A 21,698-nucleotide genomic window follows, 5' to 3' on the forward strand; every position below is an offset into this window, starting at 1 on the left:
TTTTTGTTTGTTTGTTTGCTTGTTTGTTTTATATTTAATTAAATGGTTCATATCACAAGGAATCAAACTTCCATTTACACTGAACCATCCATTTGTTAAAACCAAACTGCAAAAAAATCCCTTTTCTTCAAGTCACACCAGCAAATAGCCGACATTAACTGATAACTGTACATCTTCATTGACTTATAAATGATTACAAATTGACCTTGTGTGGAAAATGTAGTTGTTTTAAAGATGTTTGAAGGATATTTATTAAGGATGTTTAGCAGTAAGTGATTGTCCAGATGAATCTTTGACTCATTGCTGATGTGTTCAGTGTTGCTCAACATGAGAAAAATGATCATCTGCTCAATATTCAGCTCATGCTGCAGGTGTAAAAGCAACCAATCATCTGCTGCCGTGTCCATCTGAAAACATGCAACGTGAACATGAAAGAACTTTACAGAAGCAAATCATCCCATGCATGTTACACAGCTCTGTAATAATGCATATAGAAGCAGTTCTGGTTATATAATGAATCATTCTGATTGGATGAGTTGTGCTTTATGCGTTTATAAATAGCAAATGAATGCAGGCTTCTTGCCACGATGTTTTATATAAATTCTCCAAATCGCAGTAAAGCATGATCTTTTATCATATTTCTGTAGCCACTATTATATCCAAGCAATAATCCACTGGAGCCATCTGTTACACTGATTTTACCACAGGTAAGGGTTAACCACCCCAACCAGGATTAACTTATTGCTTTATTACGACAATGATGACACTTTTTTACATCATATCTCAAACAAAACATTTGAAGGAAGCAAATGTTTCATAAATCCACAAATTGTTGCATTGTATTAAGTGCAGAAGTTTAGGTAATTGTTTACTAATTGTTTCCTTACCCCGAAAGCATTAGACTCCGGGGCGGACAAGTTCAATGTTTTGCAGATTTTTACAAACAATATCTCTGCATTTTTAAATTAATTCAGAAAAAAATAATTTCTGTGGTGACTCTTCTTAATGTTCATTCTGTTTCAGGGCAAAATAAAAACAGAAAGATTTCTCAGGCAGTTTGTCAGGGAAAGGTCAATCAATGTGAATGATGATGATGATGATGAATAAGCTGAGATCTTCATACAGACCTACAGCATCTCATGCACAGCAGCTCAATGATACTAAAGTTCATTCATATTATTGTGACGTGTATATTTAGAGCAAAATGACTTTGGTTGCAGTAATAAATGTGTTTTTACTTTCAGCTGAAGATGATGACGACTTCACACGGCATTAATCCAGGCCATATTTTGCCTGTACATCAATAATGTAACAATACAAAAAAATAAACTTCACATTGAAGTCAAATTTGGCCGTTTCAGTTATATAAAAAAATCTGAAACGATAAAGGTGGAAAAAATGTGATAAATGTGAAAAGAAAGAGCAGGATAGTACAGAATCAGCAAATTTGTGCTCATTTATCACGGCCTTCTGTTTCCATGGCAACAACTCTTAAATATACCCTCATAGTGACATTTAATTTCCAGTAACATGGTGCAGAGTGTGAAAGGTCATGAATTTGTGTGGTATGATATGGTTTGGTTATTGAGGATCATGTACTGAGAATACCTCACAAAGTCCTTTAATAATGAGGCTTGTAATTGTGTCTAAATTTAAGCTCAACGTTATTTTAAAATTGATGCATCCAAAATCGCCTACTCCCGCACATAGTATTCGAAAATCGAGTAGTACACCTAAATTTATAGTACTTGAAAAACTGTAGGTGAAATACCTGGATGGCCTACTACTTCCGGCTAGATTTTTGGCCGTGTCCCAAATGGGAACCTAATCACTCCGGCCTTCCTTCAAGACTGGATGAGGTGAACTCGTAGTCACTCATAATTTGCGTAAATTAAACGTTTCTCAGCTTTGTCGTGCGACTGGACACACCCATTCAGTCGCCAACGGTCAGTGTTGCTTGTGTCGTTGGAAGTCGCCAAGCATCCGTTGAAATCAACTGAGAAGGCGCCCACGACTACCCTTTCCAAACCTAAAATGTGAGACAGACTTGTGGAGTTAACGGACACGTACACACGACGTCCATTAAATCTATGTGAAGTGGGCCATTTGATGGACACTTCCTATGAGAAGGTAAATTGGTCGCGGGTGTTATGATTACATCATAGGTCAAAGGACGTAAATGGCGGTTGCAGTATGTAGAATGTACTGTTTTAATGATAAAGCAGTAGGATGGCTGTCACAATACGCAATTTCGGACGCAGCGAATGAGATGAGAAGCAATGAATTGTGGGATGCATGTAAGTGATGACAATGGCAGTAAATAGAACGGTCCAGGTGAATACGATGTCTCAACCCACAGTCAACATTATAAATCATGCTGCCATGACACTGTTCAAATATAAATATTCAGTTGTGAGAGATATTTGATAGTGTTTAAATGTGACCTCTTAAAGCACAAACAGCTGTGACCCATATGTGAAATGTAATGTTTTTACTCAATATACACGCTACCTGAAACTGAAGTTCATAAGTTGTAAATCAGTCAGGCTACATTCATACTGCCGTTTTTCTGCTCAAATCCAGTTTATTGTTAAAGTCACCATGAAACGGGACTAGCGTTTTCTTTTTCATATCATAATATATATACGAGTGAAACGGAAATGAGAAATGTAGGGAGGGACTTGATTTTATTTATCAAGAATGGATTGGATTGTTCGTCAATGTAGCTAATTGCTAATCGCTAATCGCTACTATCTTTTTCAGGGCAGAAAGAAGTCTATGATAGCCCCGCCCTTGCACCGTTCCTCGTGACAGGAAGTGTAGAGAGGTCGTTTCGAGGAGGTTAACGTTTTTGATTAAAGATTTTGCGGGCGCATGAATCATTTATAAAAAACTACAATATACTATAAAACGTTTTGAAAGGTGCATTGTGTAACTTTTAGAGGATCTCTTGCCAGAAATGCAATACAAAACTATATTATCAGTGGTGCATAATGAACTGTATTGTTTTTATTACCTTTGAATGAGACGTTTTTACAGTACATACACCACGGGTCCCCTTACATGGAAGTCGTCGTTATGTTTGTACAGTAGCCCTAACAAGGACAAACTGCTCTAACAGAGCGGGTTTCGTGCTTATGTTGTCTTAGGGGGGGTGTACACCAAAGATTTTACGCCCACGCCCGGCGCATGTTTTCAATTGTTTCCAATGGAAACTCTGTGTTTTTCAAATGAGCCACCAGCTAGTGTTTTTATTCAGCGTGAAAACCGGGGCTCAGCAGTTTTACGCGCTCTGCACTGAGTGTCAAGAGTTGAAAGAGATTCAACTTTGGGTGAAAAGCTCCGCTCGTAAATGTCAGTTCTCACACGGCTGTCCAATCACAGTGGAGGAGGGGCGGAACAAGTATCACAACAACCAACCGGCTCACAGCTCAAGTATAACAGTTACCAAAGCGCCCGGCTTAAGAAATTGGCGCTTAGCTGAAAAAACAGCTGGCAATCGGTGTCCTCCAGGCGTTTTCAGCCACATTTAAACGTTTTGGTGTGCACAACCCCTTAGACGATGACATGTTCTTCCTGTGGCGGCTACCGTAGCTTCTCTTAGCGTTTTAATATTGAGGTTGGTTGCAATTTGCAATCACACCACTAGATGCCGCTAAAAACACATTACACCTTTCATTTTATTTTCATGGTGACATTAAGTTGATCAAATAAGTCATCTTATTGCAGGGGCGGGCATTCCCGGCCCTGGAGGGCCACTGTCCTGCAAAGTCCAGCTAGGTGTGTTTGATTAGGGTTGGAGCTAAACTCTGCAGGACAGCGGCCCCCCAGTACCAGGAATGCCCACCCCTGTCAAACTGTCATCCGAAAAAAAATCAGGTCATATGAACATAGCCTGTGTGAACATAACACAATGTTTTATTCTTCTCCCAGGTCTGGTGAGGTGCGGCTCACGGTCACTACACACTCTTGATTTCCTATGTGAGTCCTCAGGTTGGAGTACAGCCGATCATCCAGTGCAGACACTAGTTTGTCTGACGGGCTCGTGTCGGTAAGGATGTGATGTACGCTGCCTGAACCTATCGGATCTGGGTGAGTGTGATGAAGGTTTTCAGGGTCTGTGTATGAATGGAAATGACTAAAAGAGCTCATGACCTCAGTCTCTGAATGTTTATGTGCATCTGCAGTATGGGCAGTTGTTTCAAAGCCCATGATCCCATGATCCTTGGCACCGTTGTCCTGCGAATGTGAAGAAGAGAAATAACAGCTCATGTTGTTGCTGCTGTTGTTAGCGTTTTCTTCCAGGTCCGGACCAGGACTTTCAGTCGCTGAGGACGGACCAGCATCCTCAGGTTTTAAAACGCTGTTTTCCGGTTCAGGAGATTCTGTGCCAGCTGCTCCTTCGCTGGCCTCCTCGTCGGCAGCGCTAGCGATGCGAGGCAAGGTGCTGTGGTATCGCGTGTCCAGAGGATAGTTGGCGCTGTCGCCTCTGCGCAGCGGATAGCAGCGCTGTCGTTCAAGTGACGGCGAGTATCGCGCTGCCCCGGGGTCGCTGTACTGTTTACTGCGCTGCCACTGTTTGCGCAGGTGGATGCGAGAACGGTGACGATGTCTCAGTGAGGGCGACCCCTGCTGATCAAACTGGGGATCGTGACGCAAGAATTCATTGAACAGTGCCTCTGTCTTTTCATCAATGCTGTAGTCTCGACGACGGAAGGGCGCTCTGGGTTTGACTGTGGGTTGCTCTTCTGGGAAACTTCTGGGGGAAACCTTAACCTCTGTACTCTCCGACACCTCGTCCTCCAGCTCTTCCTTGAACAGCCGTGCCTCAAAACTCTCACACACCGTGCCTTTGCGTCCTGCGTTTGTGAAAAAACGTCGCCGTTCTGAAGCGGTCTTCCCAGAAGCGCTTCCAAACAGTCTGAATTCCTCCGGAGGTTTGCACGGAGCCTCGATGGAGGCGTAACCGCTGTCCATTTGCAAAAGTTTCCTGTTGGTCGTTTCTCCATCTACGCCTCTATCCGAGTCCATGCTGTCCCGTCCATTTCTCTGCATCCCTGATTCCCTAGCGGCATCGTCATACGGCAGCTCACTGTCCCCGTCCATCTCATCGTCGATGTCTTGCGACTGATAGCTCGTGACGGCCGTCCTGGAAGCCCCGACAGAGCAGACGCTGTCGGCATCGCTGCGTGTTGAGTCTCTGTCATTGCTGCTCAGGTCAGAAGAGGCGTACTGCTCCAGCGATGCTCTCAGACTCCAGATGTCACGATATAAGTTGGGCTGCTCAAAATTCTCCTGATAACTATCTGGTCCGAATTCTTCAGCATTCTTTAGTGTGTGTCCATTATTCACACTGCTCTTCATCTCCACAGGCCCGTGTGATGAAAAATCTGCTTCTGTATTGTATCTGAGCTCCATTACGCTCTTCACCTCTAACCTGCAGACAGATAACAGTAGAAAAACATAATCTAATGCCATTATAAAGCTTAAAAGAGACAGAAGATTATTTAATATAACTCTGATTGTGTTTGGCTGAAAGAAGTCGTCATATACACCTAGCGTGGCTTACAGGGTGAGTAAAATATGGGCTAATTTTCATTTTGGGGTAAATTATTCCTTTAATGAATGAATGATGTCAATATGTGCTGTCAAGTGATGTATTTAGGATGTATATTGATAGTCTAAGTGACAAAAATATGTCGTCAGGTGCTGTGTATAGAGTGCAAGTGCCCAAAACTAGTTTGTGTTCATATCTTATTTTTTCTGTAAGGAGGTGATATTCAGATATTTGTTGCTTGAAACAAAGGGAAAATTGACGGACTTGTGCTGCCTCAATGTAAACTGCCGCTCTGTTGCTCTCCAACACATGACTGAAAACTATAAATAGGATGTTAGTGCCGGTCTTGATTTCTTCAGCTGTTCGTCCACTGAAGCATTTAAACACATTATTGTACGTGACACAATTTTGCGTAACTTTAAATACAGTCAACAAGTGTGTTGGTGGATCAAAGTAGAGATTTTTTTGAGGAAATTTTTGCACAGAATTCGCCAACAAAATGCTTTCTACCAGTATGTCCCAAACTCGGGTTTGCCCGAGTGTGGTGGTTCGCATGGGAATTGCAGGGGGTTTGTGAGTTGATGGAAAAATTAATCAATTAAAATGAATTTATAAAATGTAAATAAATAATTTGAAATAAAAAAGCTAAATTAAACACGTGCTAAAAGAAACTGGTTTAAACACCTGCTTTATATCATCAAAGATGTTTCTTTAAAACTGAGACACCGGAGAATGTTTTGAAACAATGTTCAGAGATAACAGACACCGTCTGCGCACCTGCTGAGTGAAGTTCCTGCGCCGGGCTCCAGAGAACCAGCAGAGAGACGTCTTGGTGGATCCGTCTGCGGCTGAGCCGGACACTTTCTCAACAGAAAGTCACAAACTCCACCCTGCAGATGATCCTCTTCAGGATCCAGAGTCTCGCTGGCGGCTCTCTGCCTCTGAAACGCACGTCTGCGTGGAGAACCTGCGAGAAAAACTGATTCATCTTTATTAATGGCCTTCATTGAGTACCCTGGTAGAAATAACAAACTTAATTAATCCATTAATTCACTCACCTAAAGGATTATTAGGAACACCATACTAATACTGTGTTTGACCCCCTTTCGCCTTCAGAACTGCATTAATTTTACATGGCATTGATTCAACAAGGTGCTAAAAGCATTCTTTAGAAATGTTGGCCCATATTGAAAGGATAGCATCTTGCAGTTGATGAAGATTTGTGGGATGCACATCCAGAACATGAACTGTGGGGGCCATTTTAGTACAGTGAACTCATTGTCATGTTCAAGAAACCAATTTGAAATGATTCGAGCTTTGTGACATTGTGCATTATCCTGCTGGAAGTAGCCATCAGAGGATGAGTACATGGTTGTCATAAAGGAATGGACATGGTCAGAAACAATGCTATGGTAGGCCGTGGCATTTAAACGATGCCCAATTGGCACTAAGGGGCCTAAAGTGTGCCAAGAAAACATCCCGCACACCATTACACCACCACCAGCAGCCTACACAGTGGTAACAAGGCATGATGGATCCATGTTCTCATTCCCTTTACACCAAATTCTGACTCTACCATCTGAATATCTCAACAGAAATCGAGACTCATCAGACCAGGCAACATTTTTCCAGTTTTCAACTGTCCAATTTTGGTGAGCTCGTGCAAATTGTAGCCTCATTTTCCTGTTTGTAGTGGAGATGAGTGGTACCCGGTGGGGTCTTCTGCTGTTGTAGCCCATCCGCCTCAAGGTTGTGTGTGTTGTGGCTTCACAAATGCTTTGCTGCATACCTCGGTTGTAACGAGTGGTTATTTCAGACAAAGTTGCTCTTCTATCAGCTTGAATCAGTCGGTTCATTCTCCTCTGACCTCTAGCATCAACAAGGCATTTTTGCGCACATGACTGCCACATACTGGCTGTTTATCCCTTTTCACACCATTCTTTGTAAACCCTAGAAATGGTTGTGCCTGAAAATCCCAGTAACTGAGCAGACTGTGAAATACTCAGGCCGGCCCGTCTGGCACCAACAATCATGCCACGCTTAAAATTGCTTAAATCACCTTTCTTTCCCATTCTGACATTCAGTTTGGAGTTCAGGAGATTGTTTTGACCAGGAACACACCCCTAAATGCATTGAAGCAACTGCCATGTGATTGGTTGATTAGATAATTGCATTAATGAGAAATTAAACAGGTGTTCCTAATAATCCTTTAGGTGAGTGTATTTTTTAGCTTTTAATCAAGATCAAATAAGTGTTTCAGTTGGTTTCTACATAAAGTACAAGTGTAATGGTGTCTACACCCACACCCAACACTGTAATGCATTAATATGATGCTTTTGTAACAGAGCGAGAAGACAGAGCGAGAAGATGTCCTTCTCCAATACTAATAATAATAATAATACCGTGTAATTGGATCTTTTGCTCAGGTAATGTGGTTGACTTGAGATCTCAGATGCATCAGGTAAAGAATAATGCAGTTATTTATTCATTTATTCAGACAGAAGCTCTCAGGAAAGCATCGCTTCTCTTCTGCTATTGATGGAGTATTGATCTCTATGATCTCTGCTCTCAGACTGTAGAACAGCAATTCCATGCAAATGTCAACCTAACCGTGAAAAATAAAGCTTTTACCAAATGTTACTAACCATACGCACAACCGGCGCAACGTCATAGAATGTCTCTGAACAGGTTCACGCCCACTTTTGGGGGAAAACAAGCTGGACTTCCCATTGACTTCCACACATAATAGTGGAAACAAGCAACGTTCGTACACACCCGGCAGGCGTAAATAACTTAAGAAATCACTCAGATTAAAAATGTTGAGTAATTATCTGTCCACCCTACCTGCCATAGAGTGCGAAAGATACATTAACACATTTAATTTGGTCAATACAAAAACATGTCCCTTTCATTCTCACAGCGTCAAATTTGTGTAACAACGCTCCCCATTGGCCAGAGGTGTCTTACCCGGACATTTACTCGTACCTCATCGAGTCAACAGGGAAGCAAGTAAATGATTTTACTTCGTATTTGAAAGTTACTTCGTATTTATGTCTTTATATTAAGAGTACTGATTGCACTTTTCCGTCCAGCCATACAACTATATTTCCAGCAATCACTGGATAGCGTTGTTGCACAGGTTTGACGCTGGGAGAATGAGAGGGACATGTTTTTATATTGACCAAATTAAATGTGTTAATGTATCTTTCGCGCTCTATGGCAGGCAGGGTGGAAAGATAATTACTCTACATGTTGAATCTGAGTGATTTCTTAGGTTGTTTGCGCCTGCCGGCTGTGTGCGAACGTTGCTTTTTTCCGCTGTTTTGTGTGGAGGTCTGTGGGAGGTCTAGTTTGTTTTCCCCAAAAAGGGGCCGTGACGAAATTTACAGTTAAGTTCCCGGATGTGCCGGTAGTCCGTATACTGATATCTCAGTTGCTAATATTCATAACCATAACATTATACATAATATTTTCCTAAACATGAGTATATTTTTGATGTCTGGGGTTTAAGAAGATATAAACAGATATATGTTTAATATATTTGCAATAAATACAATTTCTAAATTTTTGACTGAAAATGACGCATCCAAAACACTGGAATTGCTCATAAGATGATTTCTATTTTAACCCAACATTGACAATATCACAGCTCTCGTTCTATTTAATCTGATCAACTTTTGAGATCAAATGAATGAAAACAGTCTGTAACTTTAACAATTCAGAAGAGTTGAAAACAACTGCACACAAGCGATCCTTCAGTCTGATAATTTCGGTATGATCTAAAGTATTTACATTTTACTGAATAATGTATATTTGAATAACTAAGATGAAGATATGATATATTAGTGATTCACACACATTTGTGTCCCACTCACCTCTCATGTCTAAACTAGCTGCTCTCTGAATGGTGTCAAAGCTCCATTTCTTTACGCTGTAGAAGGGAGCGGCACCTTCCAGACTGGCGTGACGCCGAAGTTTAGAAAGAAAGTTTAACATGCTGCCCTGAACCAGACCTGAACCACCGCCGGACGCGTCTTCTTCCAGCGGCACGTTTCTACTCAACATCTCCAGCTGAAAATCAATGAAAGGCAAATGGAGAAGGTGAGATGATATCTGTCTGAAGAACATATTTATATATATATTATTTTTGATAAATTAAATGAATATTCTTTTTGGGACTTTTAATTGTTATCTAATTTTATGCAAAAACACATCAATAACGAAAAACTGTGAATGGAAACATTGTTTGTTTATTTTTATTTTTAAACAAATAACACATTTTATATCAAATAAAGCAATTATGTATACATATAATTCTGCTGTCCAAATGTAATGACATGACATGAAGAAAACGTCACAGTACATGAACCATGTAATCTTTATAGTTCATTATCATCTTCTTTATCATAGATATAAAAAGATTTTTAAAACATATTCAAAACACTATTTCTTATTTCTATCTTTTGCTTTATGAGTCCAGCCAACTATTAAATCCTTATCTATTCTTTCCATTGCCAAGTGTGCGCAGTGTTTCTGATCTTGAGATTGAACACATTGATTCACTTTGAATGATGTAATGTCTCTATGAACAGTGAAGGTGATAAACGTAACTTACGGTTTGTGATCGGTGGGGTTTTGTGGAGTGTTTGCTGTTGGTGACGCTGGTGTTCAGAGAGTCTCCGGGTAAAGCACAGCTGGAGCTTTGGTTTGTCCACAGTACAGGTGAGTCTGATGATGGACCTTCACCGGGCTACACACATGCACACACATTTATTTATCTAGAACTGTATCAATTATGTTAAAACTCTTTCTCGTGACTGTTTTGGTGTGTGGGTTACCTGAAATATAGCGAGGGAAGGTTCATGTGAGGATTCATCAGAGATGTTGATGATGTTTTCAGGTGGATCACACTCCAGTATAGTGACGATCTTTAGTACAGGTGTCTGGATGTGTGAATGTGTCAGACGAGATCTCTTCAGGTGGTGAAAGTCGCCCTCTGTGAGTGTGTACCTGATGGAGGAACAGATGGATCAACGGTTTATATCTGCCCTCTCTCTGTCCTGGACATCTACAACATAATATGTAAGTGGAGCGAAGTGGAGTGACAAGTGGAGCGGCGTGATTTTGCCTGAAGTTGTGGTTTTCTCTTACTCCAAGAGTACTCCAATACACTATAAAAAAATCTAACTTTAATCTTAATTTAATCAACTTAAATTTAAAATTCATCAAACTTTCTTGATTTGTGAGGAGTTAAGTGATAAAAATACGTTAAATTAGCTTAAGTTATTTTAACTTTATTTTTATAATTTATAGCAACTCCTCACTAGTCAAAAAAGTTGGAATTATTTGTCACATCAAAATGATTAAACTTAAAAATGTGAGTGCATAGTGTACTGCTCCAACACGAGCACAACTGATGTTAACACCCCATAATGCAGTGGGAGCGGAAAATAGTAAACTTGGAGCGGAGCTGGAGCGCCGTGATTATAAAAAGCTTTCAGCGTGAAGCAGCATTTCACACAACAGCATATTTGTTGCATATAATATATATATATATACACAAATAAATATGAAGACTCTTTATAATTTTTAATACACACAGAATCTCTGTTTTCCCATTAATCTGAAATAATTTTACTGTTTTAAGTATACTATGGTATGAACTTCTGACACATCAGACATTAGCGTTGTGTGTCTGTGTGACCTCTTCACATGAGCATTGTGTAAGTGTTTCTGACCTGCGTCCTCTCTCCTTGTCTTTTGAGCTCTGCTCATAAATGGCGGTCTCATTGAAAGACACCCGGCGGGCCGTGCACGCCACAGACAGGAACTGCTCGGTGTCTGTATCGCCACAACAACTGGTCGTAGAGATGGGTTCACTGCTGTCCATTCTGATAGTGACATCTGAAGACAAGATCTCATTTTAGCAAGAAAGATTACCGGAAACATTCACTGGAGTTATGAAAAGCAGAATATGGTCACACACCTTGTGTTGGTTGACTCTCCTCTATATATGTGGTGTTAGTTTTCTCCTGATCCTCGCTGGCTCTAGACGCACACACACACACACACACACGATCAGATTTATGATGAGGAACTAATCAGAATGATATAACCATTAAAAGTGAGTTATTAATGTAACACCTCATCTGAAGTGTAATATGTATGAATCACCTGGAGTGTCTGCGCTGTCGTTCACAGCAGCGATGACAGAAGATGATCAGGATGGACAGAAGGATCAGAATCCCGCCAGCAAACACACACAACAGCACCAGCAGATGGATGTATTTCTCCTGCGCACCTGACGCCAACGGTACGTCCTGCGCACACATTCACACAAACAGGTGCGAGCATTAGTTACACCTGCTATAAACGCTTCAGTTTACCTAATAATCTGTGACATATTAGTAAATCTGGTCTAAGATCAGCAATGTGGGATGTCTGATCTCACTAGTACGCTAATCACTCACTTCAGTTTACTTTTAATAGAGTTAACCGGAAGTTTGAGTTATGTGTGTTTTTGGTTATCAGTGTGTTAGTTAACTGCGTCACACTCACGGTGGTCAGGCGTGTCTGTAATGGAGACTCATCACTCATGGTCCAGCATTGAATGTGAGACACCTGAAAGAACAGATATGAATATGAGAGACTGCTTTATATTTTTTAGGACTTAACAGATTCATCAAAACAGACTGAATCAACATTGATTTCAGAAATATGAGATTCAGGACCATCTATTGACTAAATACTGATATATCATATACGTTACAATAAATCATAGGGGCGGTTTCCTGGACAGGGCTTACTGTATGCCTAGTCCTAGACTAAAATGCATGTTTAAGCTGTCTTAACCCTTATGTGTTGTTGGTTTTTTACTCTTAATTTGGCCACAACTTTCTCTCAATTGAAGCAAATTGAATGATTTTTGGTGACAAATCTTTTATTTACACATATTTTGAAAAAATGCCAAAAATTAAGCTTTGTTTTTGCACAGGGCTACTAAAGGGTTAATAGTGCCACATGGTGATCAACAGTAAAAATGACAAATTTGACCTGTTAGCAAAAGGAAAAAACACCAACATTCAAAAATGCATGATAAAAAGATGTCATAGCTCTGCAAATGATGTTTTATTAACGTAGTTCGGGAGGAGCACGTAAAATAAACCACTTAAGTACTTCCAGCTGTCTATAATCAGTAATCAACAAATACTCTGATACCACCAGCTGTCCTCAATCAGTAATCATCATATCTACCCAATCAGCACAAAGGCAAGCCATATATAAGTCACAGTTTAACTCTCCAAAGATCCTCTGCAGTCTTCAGAATCCCTCTACCACCCCGTCTCCTCTCACTCACCAGGTTAATTCCTAAACCGGGGGGGGGGGGGATACTCTGCGTTCTGGCCCATTTCCGAGCTCAGAGCCCTCTCCCCGGACAGCACGCCAAATACATTTACTAATTTAATCTATCCAACTTATTTGTAAGTGTGAACTCATGAATTAAGAGATGTGGTTATATGGAAGTCAATAGGGCAAAAACAGCCCCACACAAAAACTAAAAATGCTTCAAAGCCAATGTTTTACCAATCTTTGACATGCCCAAGTGAAAAAGGTTAACAAAAATCCAGTTTACAATCGCTTTTTATATTGAAAATCGGTCATTTTGTGTGTGTTTTTTTCCCTAAATCAGTGACACCACATATGCACCACTTGGCAATTAAAGAGTTAAAAACATGAAATTTTTGTGAAGATTTGATAGTTTTGATCAGTACTGAGGTTGATTAATAGATTTATGTAAAAAATTTTGGAAAAAATATTCATCTGATACATTTTTAGTAAATTTGAACAATGCACAAGGGTTAACTAAATCAAAGCTTGCACTCTCATATCTTAAAATATCTGTTTTTTGTAGTTTTTTTTTAAACTACTTAAATTTCCTAATATACGGCCTAGACAAAATAGCATTGTTAAGCACCATGCAAATGCACGTGGGCCCTGCTGGCCACAAGTGGTAAACTTACTTCCTTTTGACCTCATTTATTACCAGGAGGTTTAAGTAGAAAATGTGAAGTACATATACTGTTGCAGCTCTCAAAAAAAAGAAAACAAAAGAGAAAATGTCCAATACTGACAGTTTGCCAAAACTTGCAACTTTTTCTCACTGAAAAATGAAACGTCAAATGTTGAGGAAGAACTAGCCAGGTTGCCCACTGCATAAACTGAGCCCACATCTGTCATCACATTTGACGGCAGCTGGAAAATCACGAGGAGTTGGAAGTGAGGGGTGGATCAGGACTTTCCCTTCCGAAGCCCTAAAAAACTATTTAAAAACCATGTTGTGTATTTTAAACAATATATATTGCTAATGAGACAAAAAAATGCTAATGAGGTTAAAAACATTTTGAGTCTCCCTCTCCCGTACCTCACAGTGGCATGGTCTAGTTGTATTTAGGCTTTTCTGTATATATACATATTTAAGTACAATTTTGACTTTATTATTTGTGCCCCCCTCAAAAACTGCTCTTAAGACATTTTATTGCCCCTCCCATACTGTTAGATACAATAAATGCCCAGGGGCATAAATATGATAAAGTAAAATTTACGCAAAGTTAGGGCCAGAATGACAAATTCGCCCCTGCCTAGTTCTGGCCTAATCTAAACCCTATCCAGGAAACCGCAACTATTATGTTACATCTTTAACCCGTGTGCCTTGTTCCAATTCACTACCCTTTCGTGTTGTTAGCGGCCAAAATTGGCCACTAAATTAAACGGTTGATTAACAGATTTATGCAAAAAAATGTGGAAAAAAAATAATCTTTTTTGGCCACTAACAACATGAAAAATTTGCCCACAGTATATTGTTAAGTTTTTGACAAATTTCAAAGCATTTTCTTAAAATATAAGATTTGTCACCAATTTGTCATTCCAGTTGCTGAAACACAGAGAATGATGTGGCCAAATTAAGACTCAAAAATAACAAACAACAACACATATTGTCTTACTGAATATAAAACTAAAATGGTCCAAATGTCCCAGACAGGCCAAAGCGTTACTTTAAGTTAAAAACACGGTTTCTCTTCAGGTTTCCTGTCATTGAGTCGCTGCGTTTTTTTACTTTTGCGTTCCTTGTTGATGTGCTTTAATTAATTAAAGATAATTTAATAACATTACATGAATCAAATTTACTATTTTATATTGATCAGTCTACATAAAAGTGCATTGTGATTATGACGTCATTTAGTTCAAGTTCACACAGATGTAGATCACCACACAACATCGTCTTACCAGCACAAAGTGTCAAAGAACTTTGTTTACATTTTTAATACTATATCTAAAGTTTATCTGAGACCTAACAAACATGTAATAGCTACTTCATCTGAATTGTATGCATAAATTAAACTGTGATGTTTGATTTTGTAATGCAGTGATATTCAAACAAACCCTTATTTTATGAACAATTTTGACTCCACTGTATCATTAAATTGGACACTTGGTCTTGTACAAAATCTTGTTTTTAACGCATCTGTCTCCACGTTCCAACATTAGCACAATCCAAAAACAACCGATGACACAAACATTTACCGGTTTATCAAATACATAATAGTTTCTTATATGTTGTTCTTGGCTTTGCAAATGGAAACTGGTTTAAACTGTTAACTGTATACGGCTACTGTCATTATTCCAGCACAGATCTAGGTCTGCACATATAAATATTCATATGTACTTTAGTGTGACACTCACTGGACTGATGCTGATGAAGTACACACGCGTGTGAACTCCTGTGAGACATTAAAACTGCATGAACTTCTTCATTCATTAGGCTCGCACACACACTCGCAATTAAACCGCAAGTCGATGCATTCTGTGCATGTGTGTGCTGGCAAACAGAGCGGCTCCGGGTCATTGTGTATTCATGAGGAAATCTCTACTGCTTCCAATTCACAAATACATGCACATGTTCCTAACGGAAATCAGGGAAGGTCTTGCTGATGTCAGCTGTGGAATCATGGGATTCATGGAGGGCAAAAAGTAGGACAGAAGACGTCCAACCAGCACAAACAGTCTGACATTATAATGGATGAAGCAGGCCAGTCAGGGACCAGTAATGATATGTTTATTACAATTATACACAAAATGTTCAATATTTTATCAAATATTTACTCTAAATAAATCATCTATTTTCAGTTCTGTCAGTAGTTAATCTCACATATCTGTTTAATAAATGAATCCCTGTCTATAAATCACTCGTCAATAAAAACTGATAAAGTAGCTTACAGTCTATATGAAACCTAAAAAATAAACAAACAAAAAGATGACGTAGTGCACCGTGAGCATGCTGTTATATAAACGCTGCTGCTCGAGATGAACGCCGCAGTATTCATATCAATTTAAGGATGTTTTTTTTCTGATTTTTAAATGTTTTCATGACTTAAGCTCGTGTCGACCCACGCATGATTACGCCACGTTTATTTCACGCTCCTCACAGGGCGGTAAAATCCCTCGCGCCATCACAGTCCAGCGCAAAACGCGTGCACGGACGCGACGCGGTGTGGTCACGATGAGAGATGCGCGCGACGCATATTCTTAAAAATAAAAGCTGTTCATTTCGCGTTTTTATGATGCGATGTGTTTGTTTATTTTAAAGCGATGAGTCAGACGTTTAGCCTACTGTACTGATGTATGCAGCACGCGATGAGATGCTTTATACAACGCGACGATAAATTCTCAATATAAATAAAGCGTTAAATCGCAAATAACACATGAACATTAAACGACGCTGCGCGCATCACTCACCTATTTATAATTCATGCTGTCCGTGTGAGGGACGCGTTATGGGCGCTCGCCAATGGCACGAACCTCCTGAAGACGCGTTATATTTCATCCTAATGGCAGCCCGAGTTTATGAATGAAGCCCGGAGACTGTGGACACGCCCACTGGCGGTGATGATGCGAGGCCGGAGACTGAGGACACGCTCACTGGTGCTGATGATGCGAGCGGTGGGATTCCTTCTGATGTGCGTCAGAGATGATGCTTTACTTCACTGTGCACTGCAGAAACGATTTGATTCACAAACGCGCACATAGGAATCTATGGATATGTCTGTATATCTCGTCGTTGATTTACAAATGAATGAGCAGAACGCGAAAAATAGCACGTATTTAAATATAATATAAATATAAAATATCGTTTTTGGATCTGCTTAAAGTTACACGGGTCTCGTGATAACGCGCGCTTATCTCTCTGTGAGCAGAGCACTGCAGTCACGCAGCGTCGGTTTGCCATCTGCTGACGTTTCATGCAGTGCCCGGTGCTGGAGAGAGCGCGTGTCATACAGTATACGGTTACCCAAAACATTAAAACGTTCATTGAGGCTGTATAAAGAAATGTGAGCAAACAAAAATTATCAAACACATAAAGTTTTTATCTATTTATTTATAAAATGCTTTAAAAAGCAGAGAGTCTGCTTTCCATGTAAATATAGACACATAAATATTGCTTGGTCTTTGTCCAAAAAGCTTATTTAAAAACGAGAAAATCATAATATACATCTGTAATATATCATACTATATAGATAATATATAATTTATAATTTATTCCTCCCTCCTGCTGGCTTTCATTCATTGTTGTACTAAGTAATAATAATATTCTGAGCTAAACACTGCAGAAATGATAGATCAAGACAGTCCCTATCACTACCACACGGGGTCACTGTTTAACTTATTTTTATATTTTAAAACATCAATCGTTTGATTCACCTTCTTGTTCATTTTTCAACCAGCACATCAGATTAAAGAGAACACCGTAAGACGTGTTTTGTTTTTAGTGTTATTATGAGTTTAATGTTATTTTGAAATTATAAAAGCCTGTGTTCAATAAATTACGAAGTAGTACGAAGACGAAGTAAATTCATTTAATAAAATTAATAAAAACATAATTGCAGAAATAAATAAAACAAATACATAAATGCAGACATAAATAAATAAATGCATACATAAATGCAGAAATAAGTAAATGTGAGCTATTAGTGACCACCTTATTTTTGACTTAAATGTGGGCGCTGCCATCTTTGAGCTCCTTTGTGTAAGACTTCCGGGGAGCCACTACAGCCTTGCGAGGGACACGAGTGTGCCATTTTGACTGTCTTTTTAATGTTTATTATGAAATCCAGGAAGACCGGCATAATTTGTGCAGTTAGGGGTTGCCATAATAGATATAAACATCGTAAATTCCTACAAACACATTTTGTTTTTACCATAATCCACGTACAAGAGCTGTATGTGGCGCACGTGCACCCATTTTCTGTATATCCACACATCCATACAGTAAAACCTTTCACAGAAACTGCCATTAAACAATAAATACAATAATTGTTAAAAAAACAACTAATATTATGCTGATAAAAATATGCTGATTTAGCTGGTTTATTTCTACTAGCTGCTATATATTATTACAAAAATGCGATTACAGTACAGAATATAGGCCTATATGACATAAACTGCTTATTAGTTCATGTTTATAACAGTGTTGAATGTACGTTTTAATAATGTTTTAAATGAAAAAGCAAATAATTTTAAAATAAGCAAATCGGTGCTTGTATTGTGCATTGAAGACCTGTTACCCCCGAGTAACACAAAATGATTGAATATGAAGATATTAATATATCTTCTTAATTTCATCCTCACATACATGGCATGTGTTGTAAATATTTACCCTACTGTTTAAATTATTTTTTATGCATGCTCCCACTACACTGTTTCTACCGGCTGACTATTGAAACGGACATCTCGCAAAAAAGAAGGGAAATACGTCATATCACTTACTTCTGCATTCGAAAATAAGGTGGATATAACTGTATACAGTAACTGCACACTCGCATGTGCTACATTGATACTGGTTATACAGTATATGTGGGCTAAAGTGTCTTTCTGTTGTCTTCCTCTTTTTCATACAACAACTGATGGAAAACACAGAAAAAAACATTATCTATGCAACAACCAGCATCTGTTTGTCCAACAGGAACCGATCTGCAGTCTCAATCCTGTCGACTTTCACTTTGAGTTCATTGAAAAGTGTCAGAAATCAAACAGGAAGTTTTTCAAGCCTGCTGATGAATGTGAAAGGGGTTTGAAGCTGAGAGCAGGTACACAGCTGAAATATAGCAGCCTGACTGCAGAACTGACCTTTAACCTGAGCAAAAGATATTTATGACAAATGACAATAATCTTACAGCGTTTATACATTCACAGAAAAACAGATGAGCAAGAGTTTAGTTTCACTGTAAAAAAGTTTGCCAGTAACTTAATGTAGATTTAAATTGATGTTATTTACTGGCAACAGTTCAAAGTCTTTTTCTTTTGCTTCATGCAAAGCATTCTGGGAACCAGAAATCCTCATCAACCTTTTTCTGTTTTTTCCTTCAGCTTTTTGGTTCCCAGAATGTTTTGCATGAGGCTGTTATTTTAGTTTTATTCTGTTTAGACTTGTTAATGTTGAATCTTTATTTAACTTTGAACAAACTGTTGCCAGTAAATAACATCAATTTAAAGTAAGTTACTGGGAAACCAGTAATTCTGTAATTTCTACAGAAGTTTTTAACATCAGGATGCAAATGATAACAATGTCACTGATGATCTCGAAGGAAACATGATACAGAGATTTTGTTGAAAGAACAGCCAATGATCAGGGCAGATTATATCGGGGCAGAAAATTGCATCAGAACTCATTCTGTGGGATCATTTTGAATTGGGTGATGACGAATACAGATTTGCATTTTATACTTGCACTTCTAGAATTTCACAATAATTTGAAACAAGGTGTAAAAAGCAAATTAGTATCAGTAGATGTCATTTAAAGCAATCAAGTACAGAAATTTTGTATCGGTGCATCCCTAGTTTTAATGTTTTAAATAATCAGTCAGTGTATAAAATATATATGTTAAGGAACTTTTTGAGTAAACATTAAACATACCAAACAGTTTCATTAGGTCATTTAAAAGTAATACCTAAATCTAACTTATAAAAATTGAGGCAAGTGGCTGCATTTGATGTTTTAAGTTGAGTAAACTTGTAGCCTTTTTTAAGTATAATAAACACTGTAATATTACTTAATACAAACGCAGCAAAATTAAGTTGAGTTAACTAATAGTTGTAGCATTACTGAGTTTAATTAACTTTTCTTGGTACAGGTAACTTTTTTATTTTTTTGTTGTTTCCATAAACATTGATTTAGACTTTATCTTTCTGTGAGATGAGGGCACTAATTGTTTATTCAATCAACATTCAATTTAGTTTTGGGCAGCTGTAAAGCGCGACATACTTCAGTATGCAGTCTATGCACAAGCACCAGTCTTCTGAACAATGATAACTACAAAACTCAAAAGAATAAACAAAAGCTCTTCTAAATCTCAAAGATAAATGAACATTAAACACTAAAAAGTCTTTCTTTTTAGTTAAAAACACATAAAATAGCGTATAAATTTAAATTTCACTGTCCAAATGCAGTCCCATGCAAAGCATGCTGGGACCTACGAGTTTACTGCCTATATGTTTACTAAAATCATTCATGTAGTTTCAACACAAAATTATTAAGTTCATTTCCTTCTTACAAATTTAAGTGGATTATACATGATAAAATGAAGGTGAATTTACTCAATAAAGTGTTCGTTTAGAATTACTCAAATTATTCATCTTTTTATGTTATTTTAACTCAAATTTTCTTAATGTAAAAATAATTTACAGATTGTCTCTTTACAAGGATCTATTGCAATATTTTTCATTGGCACAACCAACAAACAGAAAGTGTGTTCCAGTTCTTCTGACATCACCAATCACTGGAATTAAAATTTTGTACTGAAATAATTTATAAATTTAATTTACATTTAGGCATCATACTGTATCTGGATATATGTGCATGCGCACACATGCACACTTTTTGGAGATGGAAAAGATGAATCATAAACAGAACTGAGCCAAACTGGATCAGAGCAAATATCCGAGAGGAACACATAAGAAAGACATATGGAAGAGAGAAAGAGAGGATGAGGAGGTGTGTGTGGGAATACAATGACGCAGCCTTTGGCAGGAAGGGGAGGGGGTGCAGCTATTTTAAGCCTGAGATAGGGAATAAAGTGGCTTGTCTCAACTGAACTGTTCCTGACTCTGACGTCACGACTGTAGCGAACTCCTCCACAGAATCCTGCCAAAAACACGCTGACCTTCCCCTGCAGCGATTGCATTACAACGGGCCCGCAGGCCGCAGACACACTTCTGTGGAACATACAGAAACAAACATTGTGTGCTGATATCATTACAGTGTACTGGGCACTGTACATCTTCGTCTACTACAGGATGAATTCTCCAAACCTGCTATAATTTGGCCTTTCCATAACAATAAGAAAATCACTTTATCATTTACTCACCCTAATGCTGTTACAATAAAAAATAAATATGATATGATCTGAAATATATATGAATTATGTCACATGCCTCTTAAATATATAGGCAATCATCATACTGCAGTGTCGCTATATTAAATATTTGGTGAATCTAAAGAAGCAGAGAGTGGAAATGTGTGTCTATTATGATCCAACGTGACAGTTTACAATCCAAACTGCACCCTTATCTAATGTGTTTTACACATATCTTGCCTAACAATGAGTAACTCATATTACTGTAACCTTTACGTAATACACCCCTGCACAGATTGTCAAACAATCATAAAATTCCACATCATGGTATCGGAATGTTCTACTTCAGGATCAGGCTGGAATTCTGCTTACACGAATGTTCGGCATTCTTTCTGAGCTGTCTTGGCACGATGCACGTAAATTTTTGAGCAAACATGTACCCGCAACTTTGGGGAGACACGCTTAAGATATGAATCAGTGTTGAGGACAGTAATGTGATTAATACGTTTAGCAGGCTATTACAAATGTTTAAACTCAGGAGTAAAAGGGATGAGAGCTGTTGAGTTACAATTGACACACCCATCATTGAAGTCAAATAATGAGACATTTTGTATGTAAACAGGCCATCACAGGATATGATGAATCATTGATGTTCTTGCTGAATGTGCCAAGATATCACATCAAAACATTTTTCCCCTTTATTCTCTATAAACTGACAGCACATGCGGCTGATA

General features: G+C 38.6%; 1 protein-coding gene and 1 long non-coding RNA gene across 3 annotated transcripts; one reads left to right on the plus strand and one right to left on the minus strand.

The window, feature by feature from the left end:
* Positions 1-53: 53 nt before the first annotated feature.
* Positions 54-16,818, minus strand: cbarpa (CACN subunit beta associated regulatory protein a). 2 transcript variants are annotated; one of them, XR_012371436.1, is made up of 11 exons: positions 16,352-16,818; positions 12,116-12,178; positions 11,732-11,877; positions 11,544-11,605; positions 11,296-11,461; positions 10,396-10,567; positions 10,173-10,307; positions 9,433-9,628; positions 6,335-6,524; positions 1,772-5,437; positions 54-407 (listed from the first exon to the last, which is right to left on the minus strand). XR_012371436.1 is itself a non-coding variant. In XM_055201192.2 (10 exons), the coding sequence occupies exons 2-10, from the start codon at positions 12,152-12,154 to the stop codon at positions 3,919-3,921; spliced, it is 2,625 nt and encodes an 874-aa protein (XP_055057167.2). In that variant the 5' UTR covers positions 12,155-12,178; positions 16,352-16,818; the 3' UTR covers positions 405-3,918. The 2 variants fall into 2 exon arrangements, 1 of the variants encoding a protein (XP_055057167.2); XM_055201192.2 differs by having other exon boundaries at positions 405-5,437.
* Positions 1,997-21,265, plus strand: LOC141367207 (uncharacterized). The gene is made up of 8 exons (XR_012371441.1): positions 1,997-2,130; positions 3,934-4,092; positions 9,495-9,658; positions 10,150-10,279; positions 10,458-10,639; positions 11,759-11,870; positions 18,576-18,699; positions 20,441-21,265. It is a non-coding gene; the product is annotated as an uncharacterized lncRNA (long non-coding RNA).
* Positions 21,266-21,698: the final 433 nt, after the last annotated feature.

This window comes from Misgurnus anguillicaudatus, chromosome 2, assembly GCF_027580225.2.
Source record: "Misgurnus anguillicaudatus chromosome 2, ASM2758022v2, whole genome shotgun sequence".
Lineage (NCBI taxonomy): Eukaryota > Metazoa > Chordata > Actinopteri > Cypriniformes > Cobitidae > Misgurnus > Misgurnus anguillicaudatus.

Bases quoted from the DNA above. Each gene is read 5' to 3' on its own strand.
- cbarpa (XM_055201192.2), bottom strand. From the start codon at position 12,154: ATGAGTGATGAGTCTCCATTACAGACACGCCTGACCACC. The intron at 10,308-10,395 runs GTAACCCACACA...GCATGTGTGTAG, and splicing joins CTTCCCTCGCTATATTTCAG to CCCGGTGAAGGTCCATCATC. The intron at 6,525-9,432 runs GTGAGTGGGACA...TTTTTCTCGCAG, and splicing joins AGCTAGTTTAGACATGAGAG to GTTCTCCACGCAGACGTGCG.